Source organism: Triturus cristatus, chromosome 7, assembly GCF_964204655.1.
Source record: "Triturus cristatus chromosome 7, aTriCri1.1, whole genome shotgun sequence".
Taxonomy (NCBI): domain Eukaryota; kingdom Metazoa; phylum Chordata; class Amphibia; order Caudata; family Salamandridae; genus Triturus; species Triturus cristatus.
Window position 1 is genome coordinate 613,693,472 of NC_140590.1, and position 12,568 is coordinate 613,706,039.

The 12,568-nt window shown below is 42.7% G+C and overlaps 1 protein-coding gene across 1 annotated transcript in view; it reads right to left on the minus strand.

Moving 5' to 3' along the window:
- TRIM25 (tripartite motif containing 25) overlaps positions 1–12,568 on the minus strand; it is a 453,236-nt gene that overhangs the window by 356,702 nt on the left and 83,966 nt on the right. The window contains exon 2 of the mRNA XM_085617183.1: positions 12,116–12,211. Coding sequence (XP_085473309.1) covers positions 12,116–12,211 — 96 coding nt within the window. The remainder of the gene's footprint in view (positions 1–12,115; positions 12,212–12,568) is intronic.

The window sequence follows — 12,568 nt, forward strand, 5'->3', positions numbered from 1 at the left end:
TATTGTATTAAGTGTGTTCAAGATTAAGTAATAAGGTCTAAAAATGCCGCTCTTTTAAAAATTAAGACAGATCAAAACCAGAAAAGGGGTACTCGAAGAAGCTGTTCCCATTCCACCTAGGGACACTCCAGGGTACTTTATGTATCATAAGCATGGCCTAGATGCCGTATTATTTCTTGATTCATGGGTGGACTACACCAAAGATTTACCAGAAAGTCAGAGATGGCCCGCAGCTGGGACCTGGGATGCAGATTGCATCATGAGAGTAGAAGAAGAATTATGGAAAAATAAAGCCAGACAGTCACAGAAAGATGCCATTGAATTATGGCGTAAAGAATCATATAGACGTACAGAAAAAGCGCTCAGACAGGAAGAGAAAAAGTAGGGAGAATTCGAATAAAGCCCGAGAAAATATATTAATTGAGGAAGGTACCCGAGTAAAAGCAGAACAAGTAGACAGACAACGAAACACTCTTATGAATGGTATGTATCCTCTTCTGGCTGAAGGGTTACCTCAGGCCACCCCGGAAATACCGAAAGACTTGACACCTCCATTACTCCCGATAAAAGCACATCCCAAAACAGCAAAAGATGTTTTTCTTTCTTCCTATTTAGATGATGTAGCTCCTGAATATGCTAATGTTCCGCCACACACACCGCCTACCGATGGTGCTCAACGCCAAGACCATCCGTCTGTATCCCCGCAACAACAAACTCCTACGCACATTCCCACAGGTCCATCTGTTTCTACCGCTTTTCCTACATCTACAGTTTCTATCGTACATCCAACCAATCCTTTCGTGCCTAGCACCTCAGACGGTGCGACAGGAGGTACGACAGAAATTTTTGCCACGCCACCCCGAGGAAATAAATTATCCCTTAGAGATTTAGCATACGAACGTACACCCCAACTAGCAACTTCCGACATGTTTAAAGAGCATCTAGTGGATTGTAGATATGATCCTGTGCCCGGTAGACGGGACGGTATGCTGCTGTCATCACTACGTATACGACGAGCTTCAAGGTATTTAGCGACGCTACCAGGAATGATGGCACATTTAGATAATATATATCACTTTGTCCAATCAGGGCGAGGCCCTGAAAGTATTGATGAAGCCATGGAATACCAGAAAGCGGATGTACAGAGACAACTGTTACGCTTCTTCATAAACTGTGTGATCAGAAACCAAGACAGGCCTGAGGTAGAGCAGAAGGAAATACAAGTACTTACCAGATGGGGTCAGAATATATCAGAAGGGAAACATGATAAACAGACATGTATAGTAGTTATGTGCCGAAAGATCCGCAAAGAAGTAGAACGAATACATAAAGACAGATTAGAGACAGACCAACATGAATCAGAGGGAGAGGAGGACGAAGAATCAGAAATGCCCACAGGACACTTAGAGACAATGGCTTATGTAGGTAAAGGAAGATCTTTTAATAATACCAGATGTTTTAATGATCCAATACGTCCGATACGTCCAGAATGTAACAGAAATTTTCAAGCCCCTATGTTAAATACAAGGTCTCCTGAACACTTATTCCAGGCTGCTGATAAATTACTCCGAGACCGAAGGGGGTACCATATGCTCGATTCCATGGATGGACAAGAATTAGCCAGGTCAGCAGTACAATGGGCTGACAGTCCCGGCAAATACAGTGAAGATGCACTAGCACACACGTTTCTGAACCTTACCCCAGACGAACAACGATTAGCTGGTATATACATGATTCAACACCTCCTTATATTATATAAAAGCCAACACTCCGATCCTGGACCTCTACCTGACATATTGACAGAATTACTCACGAATAAATGGAGAGGTTCAGGTACTGATCTAATTAAAGAAATTCTAGAATTTCGAAACCAGTATATAGTTTTCGTATGCCCAGAACATGTTCCAGTTCCCACTATGGGAAGAAAAATTTATCACATAGATAGACAGAATCCCTTACGCGAAGTACACCCAATCAGAGGTGAAGATAATACCTTTAAACGCGTGTTTGTGTACACGCCTATAACTAAAATTGAATTATTAGAAATGAAGAAAGTAGTACCCAGCCATGACAAGGATCCAGCAGGTTTCCACCGTGAGATAAAAGACATGTTACTCATGGGAGAGTATACCTACCCCGACATTATGAAAATATTAAAAGTATTAATGCCTGCCGGTATTTACGAGAAACTCAAAGAAAAGGAATGGGAGGTGGGAGACCAAAAGATAGATTGGACAGCATTAGAAAACGAAGAAAAGGCCCGAGCTGCAGGATCAGGGCTTGGGGAAAAGACTACAGCACTACCAGGATTACTAGTGCAGGTACTGCCACGTTTATTAACTACGAAAAAGGAGGACTGGGGTGCAATCTCAGCCTGTAAACAAAAGCAAGATGAAGACACTAGTGATTTCTATTCTCGATTTGAAAAATGTTTTGGTATTAACAGTGGCATAAAAGCAAGTAGCGAGTCATATCCACATCTGTTTGTGACAAAATTAGTTGAAAATTCCCTACCGCAAGTTAAGAATAGAGTATTGAAATTCGAGAGTACCTGGCAAGGTAACACCCCGTCACAGATGTTACAGATGTTACAATATCACCACAATAGAATTAGAGAAGAACAAGAACATGAACAAAGACGTATGAAAGATACGAAAATGAAAATGCTTGTGGCTCAGTCAGTTCCAGCTGATGGTCATAAAAAGGGTGATTCCGCAGGTCCGACGAAAGGGACATGTAACTATTGTAAACAACAAGGTAATTATATACACGATTGTGCAGTTCTGAAACATAATATCGCCACGGGTAAAACTCAGGAAAGACCACGTCCACCTAGACAGGATCAGAATCAACCACAAATCCCTCAGCATGCACAATCTAGGCCAGTTCCGCAACAGGCAGCTCCACAACAGACCGTAGCCACATCACAGCAGCAGCCTATTGCTGCCACACAAGCAACAACGCAACAGATGTACCAGTATGCACAAACTGATTATCCCGATTATCAGCGATACACATGAAATAGCCTAGAGAGGGAAGTTGGCTTACCCCTTATCGAGGTTCCTGTAGATCAAGAGGGTCCTTATGTACATAGTGAACTATTAGGGGAAGACAGAAAGTTTTTACTTGATACAGGGGCAAGCAGAACAACTATACGACGCAGTGAAGTTCCAGGGGCACCCCTCTCAGGCTCACAGAATATTTCCCTTGGATTATCAGGAAAGCCTATCATTAATGAAGTATCGCAACCCCTTCCACTTACGGTTGGTCCATTGACACGAACTACAGATTTATTGCTTACTAAATCATGTCCAGAAAACTTGTTAGGTATAAAAACATTGAAAGCTCTAGGAGCTATAATATGTTGTTCTCCGGAAGGAGTACGATTATTTTTACGTGACTTCAAAGGTCACTACGTGTCCAGAGACCTGGATCACCGGCTGCAGAATTTACCTACACATTTATGGGCACAAGGCCCTACTGATGTTGGTTGCATGAACATTACACCATATCGAGTCACACTAAAAACAGGAGTGGTACTACCACGAATGCGACAATACAAGTTACCACCAGATGCTGTTGTGGCTTTGCTGCAAATCATTGACGAGCTCATTGCACAAGGAGTGGTTGTAGAAACCGACTCCAATGTATGTAATTCACCGATAATTCCGATTCTTAAAAGAACGGATCCAAAGGCATCACCAGTATATCGATTAGTTATTGATCTGCGCGAATTAAATAAATGTATTGTACCACAATACCCTGTGGTCCCAGATATCTCTTCATTATTAACAGCTATTGATTCAGAAGCAACGTTCTTCACTGTAATTGATCTCAAGAATGCTTTCTTTAGCGTCCCAATAGATCCGGAAAGTCAATATTTGTTCGGATTCAGTTTAAATGGACGAAGTTTTAAATTCACACGCGCACCTCAAGGATTCACAGAAAGCCCCAGCATCTATAGCCAAGCACTGAAACGAGAACTTGACAGTATCCACATGCCAGTTAACACTGCTTTGCTTCAGTATGTCGATGATCTGCTGATCACCGCCCGAAGCGAACCTGAATGTGAAAAAGCGTCACTGACGGTTTTACAATTTCTGGCCGACAAGGGGCACAAGGTGTCCCCTTCTAAACTGCAATTCTGTGTCCAGCAAGTTGTTTACCTTGGGCACTTGCTGTCCAAGGAGGGAAGACAGCTTACACCTGATCGCATCCAGTTAATTGCTAACATGCCACCACCCAAGACACAAAAGGAGGTGCGGGCTTTTATAGGCCTCACTTCATACTGTAGGCAGTGGATCCCTCAATATGCATTTCTAGCAAAACCACTCATTCAGTTGACAACACAGGAGGCAGCCACATCGACTGTCCTCCCTTGGACTCAAGAACATACACAAACCTTTGAAAGCTTAAAGAAAGCTTTAGGTCAAGCACCTGTTTTAGCAACACCATGTTACAGTAAGCCTTTTACACTCTTTGTTACAGAACGCGAAGGTACTGCCTTGTCAGTACTCACTCAGGAACAAGCAGGATCACACAAACCATGTGCTTATTTTTCTAGTACATTGGATCCCGTAGCTCAGGCTCTTCCTGCATGCCTGAAATCAGTGGCAGCAACAGCTTTAGCAATCAGACAAAGCGATGCCATAGTGTTAGGACATCAATTGACAGTACAAGTACCACACGCAGTAGAGGTTCTCTTGAACCGCACATAAACACAACACTTGACTATAGCAAGACTCACCGGTTATGAATTAACATTGTTTCAGCCACACATAGAAATCAGACGTTGTAATACATTAAATCCTGCCACACTTTTGCCAGTAAACGGAACAGATCCATTAGCACATGATTGTATTGAAGTCATTACTATCACGACGAAACCCAGACAAGACTTGACAGATATCCCTTTATCAGATCCGGACCTAACATTGTATGTAGATGGTTCATGTATGAGAACAAGTACAGGAGAGTTAGTGGCCGCTTATGCAGTCACAACAGACACTGAAGTGATCGAAACAAATTGTATTAACACTTTGTCAGCTCAAGCAGCAGAGCTCATCGCTCTGACACAAGCCTGTATTCAAGCCACCAATAAGAAAGTCAACATATACACAGATTCACGTTATGCATTCGGAGTCGTCCATGACTTCGGCGTGCTGTGGCGAGAGAGAGGTTATTTAACTTCTCACGGTGCCCACATACAACACGGACCCCTCATTCAAGCCCTATTAGACGCGATTCATCTACCTACTGCAATATCGATTATGAAATGCAAAGCCCATACAAAAGTTACCGACATCATTTCGCAGGGTAACGACCTAGCTGACAGAACAGCTAAACAGACTGCTCAGAACCAGACTCATACCACTGACACGACAAAGACAATAGTTCCGACACCAACACATTGCATGACAGTTAAGGATCCCGCCCTTGATGTAATTGACATACAGACACATGCTACACCAGAAGAAATAAAGAGATGGACTGAATTAGGAGGGATCCAAACGGATCAAGGATGGATGACGAAGGGAAAATCTATATGGTTTCTTCCCGATTCCATGGTTCAAGTCATCATTAACACAATACATAGTCCAGCGCACCTAGGAGAAAAAGCTATGCTAGACAGCATTCAACACATTTGGTTCAACAAGCACTTGCGAGCAGCAGCCAAACAGAAAGTACGTACCTGTATGATATGTTGTCAGTTCAATCCCGGTAAAAGCATTCCCGTAGAGCAGGGTGGATTTCAACCTCCCGATCACGCTTTTGAAGTCCTCCAGATGGATTATATCCAGATGGAACGATGTCGAGGATTCAAATATGTTCTCGTAGTTGTCTGTGCTCTTTCCCGTTGGACAGAAGCCTACCCGGTTTCAGATTACACTGCCCCGACTACTGCCAAACAGTTAGTTCGAGAATTCTTCCCACGATACGGTTTACCACGTGTTGTATACTCAGATAACGGCCAGCCATTCTCATCCGAACTAATGAAACACGTTTCACTTCTGTTAGGTTACCAATGGAAATTCCACTGTGTCCGACATCCCGAGGCAGCAGGTCTCGTGGAACGTCATAATCAAACTCTGAAAATTAGATTGTCCAAAATATGTAGAGAAAAAGGTGTCGATTGGATAGTAGCCTTACCAGTTGCGCTCTTTTACATGAGAATGGTAGCACATTCTCGAACAGGGCTATCCCCGTATGAGGTGATCTTCGGTAGACCACCAAATATGTGGGGGACGCCTATACCTCGTAAAATCACTGATGTTGACTGTAATATGCTGACAGATTACCTGGCTTCCTTGATGTCTGCACTACAATCTTGTCGTTCACAGGTAGCTGCAGCTTTTCCCGATAACACTGAGGTGAAGCCCCATGACGTGGTTCCAGGTGACCTGGTTCTTGTGAGGAATTTCGACCGGAAGACCCAGCTGGAGCCCAGGTGGCAGTCGCCCAAGCTCGTCCTGCTGACCACAAGGACAGCCGTGAAGATTGAGGGACGTAAAGGGTGGTTGCACTCGAGCCATATCAAGAAATTTTATGGACTACCGTCCGATGTGAATACTCAGCCCTGTATTCCCTCACAGACAGACTCAAAGCTCCCCTTGGTTGAAAGGACGGAGAACGAACTCTATAAACTGAAACTAAGGTCTAGCAAGTCAGACAATTTGATTGTTTAAGTCCTCTCCAAGGTGAATCGGTTGAATTTGTCTCTGACATGTATCCTCTAGACCGAAATAGAGAGAGAAATAGACAGATACAGCTTAAAAAACATGCGTACTGTAAATCGCTTCGTAGTCACTGCATAGTGACATTATTAATTTTGTTTTTTCTAAGTCTTCTGATCATCATTTCTAGTGTATTGCTACATATGTATTACCCTATTTCTAAGCGTGCTTACAATGCTACTGCTGAACATTCTTTTAGCGAATTACCTCCGCATGAGTTGTCTTATAGATTTGCGCTGCGCAACAACACTTTTATTAGTATGTTACATCATTCCCATCAGACCAGCAATGCTACCAATTGTTGGATATGTGGCCGACTCCCTCCCTATCAGAACTATAAGGGAGTTTTGCCTCTCTTTCCGTATCCGTTCACACACAATGGCTCCTGTGGAGCATGGTTTAGTTTGATTAATTCCCTAGATTCAAATTCAGTAGTTTATCAAGACAACTGGGTATGGGGAAACCTGAACCTAGTTTTGCTTAAAGTCTGCTACCCTAACAAGGAGGGACTTCCCAAAAGAACAGGAACTGATCTAGAAAATGAAGTATATGGATTAGGTAACTTTACACTTAACCTCATGATTCTGAATGTTGAATCCGAAGCTACACCAATCTTGCCCGCTATGTCAGTATTTCCAGTTAAAGGTGAATTATGTGTAAGAAAGAACGGTTCCATACACATGGGCCATAGTAAATGCACCACTATAATAAAATTCAGTGATCAAGGCAAGTCTACATTCAGAGCTTCTCGTCATTCCTACTTCATATGTGGCCAGACTGCATATATACGTTTACCTCTAGATTGGGATGGTACCTGTTACATAGCATTCCTTCTGCCACCTGTTTTCCTAGCCCCTCCTGATTATCACAGAAATACCCATTTAGTACACAATAGACCGCAGAGAGATCTCCCGATTGTCGATTACACTGAAACGGCATGGGAGCAATACACAGATTTCAATAAAGGTTTCTTTCCCTATATAGGTACAGTCACTAATAGTAAGCTGATACATAGATTAACTAGAACCCTTGAAGCAGTAGTGAACGAGATTACTTCCGCCTTAGGCAACTTAACAGAGGAGCAGTCTGCGATGCGGATTGTTGTTCTTCAAAATCGTCTTGTCCTTGACGTCATCCTGGCCGATAGGGGCGGAGCTTGTAGGGTCATCGGATCAAGTTGCTGTGTTTTCATACCAGAAAACTCGCCGTCAGTATATAAAGCCATAACTCGCCTTCATAAGATTATAAGCCAGATACACCAGAGTCCAGGCACCTTGACTTGGTCCGGTTGGTTCTGGAGCGTGTTGTCAGCCTGGGGATGGAGGATTCTATCCTTCCTAGGTATTGGCTTTCTCATACTATTCAGTTGCTGCTTATGTCTACAATGTGGGCCAGCGATTTGTGGTCTGTGTGCCACATCGTGTATTCCGCATCCAAGTTTTCGTTCAAGATCCCGGAAGAAGAAAGAAGAACAAATGATGCTATATGAACAGATTGATGGATTGATGAAGATCGATATCTCCTGAGGGTCCGTAGGGGACAAGGAGGGAATGAGGAAATATGAATTTTATGATCAGTTATGTCCCCTATCTTAGACCCCAACGGCTCCATGTACATGCTACAAGTACATGTATGTTCCCTCCAGTTCCAGTTATGAAGACGCAAATACATGTGCGTCCACCGTCAACATGTCCTCTTTCAGATCCGCCATGAATGAGTCGGATATTCCGTTCCTAAATATGAAGGGCCACCGACTTTATGTGGTTCACTTTCCACGTTTTTCAGTTCAGGCAAGTAGGCCCTGAATTCTGCCATCAAGCCTTTTCCTGCCTTCTGCCTCTGAAAGCTCCAGTCCGAGCCCGCATCTGTATCCATGAACTTTGTCCTACTCCCTGCGCGGCTAACGGTGCCTGATCCGGCCTGTTGCCTGCCAAAAACTGTATTTCACCTTCAAGATTATCTGCTCCGCTCCTCATCCGATGCATTCCTGTCTAGTAATTTAGGTAAACATTCTTCCAGCTACCGAGCAAAGGGCCAGGCCTCACTGTCCTCATGCAAGTAATTCATAGCCCCTGTTACTATGGAGGATTCCTGCCCCCTCGCATCTCATGTAGACACTCAGACGCTTGTACACGCACTAACAGTCAGTATAGAATAGATTCCGTCCGAGAGACCTTTCCTTTTGGATAAAACAGTTCTTTAAACATAAATATTAGATATGATTTGGGATTAGGTTGACATGACCCCCCAGACTTCTGTCTCCACATGTAGAGCTAAATGTCAAGTCCCCTTCACCCTCTAGTTGCACGTCAATCACACGTCATGCGGCTGCGCACGCATCTCTGCCAAGTATTTCTGCTGACATTGCAGGATTCTCTTATGGATCCACCCACCTGTGACATCATGTTTAATGACGTTTCTAGTCTACGCCTATGTTTACGCCTTTTTTCATTACGTATGTGTATTATTATCTGTATTATCAGCTGTTACGCCTCCTGCATCTGTCCTAATGTAATGCTTTTCATATAAATATCTTTACTTGTCAATAATGTATTGCCTTCCCTTCCTGAACCCTCGTGGTGATTGAATTTGATGCCTATGGTTCGAACCATAATTCCTTGTAAGGAATAAAGCCTTTCAGAACCTCTAATACTACGGATTCTGCCTCTTATTTTTACTGAGTTATTCTTACTAGACTTTACCGCATAAAAAAAATAGTACCGGTAATTAAATATTTACCACAGGACTCCTTGTCGATAATGTCAAAACACACCCAGCCTACTAGTTTGTGTTACTTTGTTGAGATGGACAATGTTGTATTGTAACAGTAATGTGTGCCTGTGTGCAATAATGCCAAGGACAAAGGGGTACTCCACCATAAAAGCCAAACTGATAGTCCACCTGCCTCTATTCGGTCGAACCATCATGTTACTAATGGCCGAAAGCACACTGGTTCCGGGGACAGAAACCGTACACCTACAACCAGATGGACATTGGTGTAAATCCCTCAGACATGCCACTCCCTTTGGGCCCCATTTAGGGAGGATATACTATTTTTCCTCTTCAGCATCAGCAGGAAAAGCCTGGTGATCTAGTCCAACAGAATTTTTTTTAATGACCTCACACACCCTGGAGGGAGCTTCCAGGGAGTCAAGTCATTCGTTTTTTTTTTTTTTGTTTTTTTATTGTTCAAAAACAATCTCCTGCTTTGGAACTTTGTTTTGGAAAATCAAAAAAGTTCACTGACTGGCAGCATAAAGTATGGTCACCACTAGAAACATAGCATCCTCAGTGCACTTTCAGTGCCTTCAATGGAGCCGCCATGATGGCTACTCCTCTGAAGGGAAAGAGCTCCACCAGCCAGGCAGAGATCTCTAAATAATGTGTACTGTAGTCCATCAGGACAGCAGACCATATGCCTCTGGTGCCCTGGAGGAATGGAGAATATCAGGGCAGAAAAGAAAGGTGCAGACTACATTTCTAAAGGTCGAATGTGGCGTGATATCAAAGAGATGAGTCACTGGGTTGAGAGGAGGTGGTTCTCCTGAGGCTGCCTGATCTTTAATTGTGTTTAGCACATGCAGCTCGACACATTGTGGTAAGAGAATGCTTTGTGGAATCTGTCATCACAGAGAATTTGGGTGTGTGGTGTGCATTAGAGGTAATGCTATGAAGCATTGGTAGACTGATCAGGAGGGCGTGTGTTGCATGAGGCATTACGGGGGGGTAGTAGAGGTGTCCTTGAAAGGACAGCACTTACTTGCAGAGATTCTGAGTGTGGTTTGCATACTTGGGAACATCTCATGTAGGTAATCCAACATTAGTCTGATGCCATGTAGTTAATTTTAGGGATTAAGAAGTGACTTAAACTTTGGTCAGTAAGGACATTAGTGAAATATGAGGCAAGTAATCATACCTCTCAGGTGAATCATGCGTAAACAGGGTGTAGTCTTTTCTGGAGAGTAGTCACTTTGCGTATTTGTGGTTTGGCCTTCTGAACTAGATTGAAAGCTTGGTGAACCTTGACAGGACTGAGAGGGTGGATGGCACAGGAGGCTGTAAAGAGGGTGTTAGTGCCCAATTGAGGGCTGTGGGTTTGGTTCTTGACAGAATTGTGTTCTTTGTTATGTAGAAACATCTCTGTTCCAGGTTATGGTCGAGACTTCCTTGATTTATTCCAGCAATATATTGTCTGAATTAATTCCAAGAGGCGCACATGGGTCATAATGAGGAGATGGGGGGGGGGGGGGAGTGGAAGAATATGAGCTAGTAGTGTTGGGTCTAGAAGAGAAATTCATAGCCATAATAAAAACTATTCACAGGCTTCAAGGTACAAACCAATGAGATGAAGAAACCGAGGCTAATATCAGAGGATTCGATCACGAACTTCCTGCCATATAGCGCGATCTCTAAATCAAATTTCTGAATATAGTAATGTAACATGGTATTTTTTACCATAATGGGTTTTTGTGTACTGTGGAAAAAATAAACAAAAGCATACTGTATTGGTGCAGAAAAGCATGTCCTTTGGAAAAATTCCAAAAACAAAAGTCAGTCTTCAGAGAGCCCAGTCTCAGACTGGGGCATCTGTAAATGATGAAAGTTGCCATGCCAATACATTTGAGGGTCGTTTTGTATAGGCAAAGGGGAAATAGGATCTCTGAGGTGCTGTTGCATGCTTCATGGAGTTTGATCTGATGAAGCTCTCCTTATTTTGGGTTTATTTTGGGAGAATAAAATGGTCATAAACAATCTCGCAAAAAAACATGCAGGTTATTGATCTTGAGAAGCAGATTCACCATGGGAAAGGTGCAATATGCAGCCAAGAATTAAAACTCAGGACACAGAAAATGTGAAAGTTTGATGTCACAATCTGTGTAATCAGCATGAGTTCACAACTAGTTGGAAGTGCGTTATAAAACTCACCCTCAGTGTAATACTAGCTGGAGAGAGGACACACAACTTACAAGTAGGAGGTAAAATGCATTTCTGTACAAAATCACCATTAGTACAGCATCAAAAGGAGTGTGGAAGCACTTTTAAGAGCAAAAATGCACCTCCACCGCAGTGGATGAAGGATTCACTTCACAGTCCATGCATTGGAATGAGAAACACTCTAGTTAGAAATACTGCTCTGCGCTGGTCCAAAATGTGATTGGCACTTGCTTCAAGCAACAGCTGAAGAGGGTGACCCAAACTCCATCCATGTGTATGTTTTTGGGGTTGATTAAATGAGCCCTGATGGAGCGCTAACATTTAAAGTAGTCATACCTAAATACTTGCAAATGGATAAAGAAGTCAGCGTATCTGGCCAAGTCAATGTTGTAAGTAATATAGCTTCATCATAAAACTAACTAGAATAAAAAACACTTCAGACTTACTTTCACTTTGAGTTCCTGAGAGGTAAGCTCATCAAACGCACTGGAAACATTTTCGATTTTATCAAAAAGTGTTGAGTTTCGACATCTCAGATTATCCTGCAACACACATCATAGAAATTATTCAGAAAATGAAGAAAATAAGTACAATTCATACGTAGCACACACCAGAACAATCTAGCAACCCATTCACATAAGACAACATATGTTTCATTTATTTTCCCAAGATACAGGCTCAAATGAATATTTTTTATTGTTAACATTGTGTCTTTTATATATCACCCCCCCCCCCAAAAAATTTGAATTACTTTTCACCTGAGCTCCAAACATGGATCTCTGCCTTAACTGTGAATAGTTTTCAATACTTTTAGTGCTACACCTCCTCATCACAATTCTCAGATGCAAAGGTAGCCCGATGTGTAAACAGAGTCTAGCAAGTAAACCATCACCCCTTTT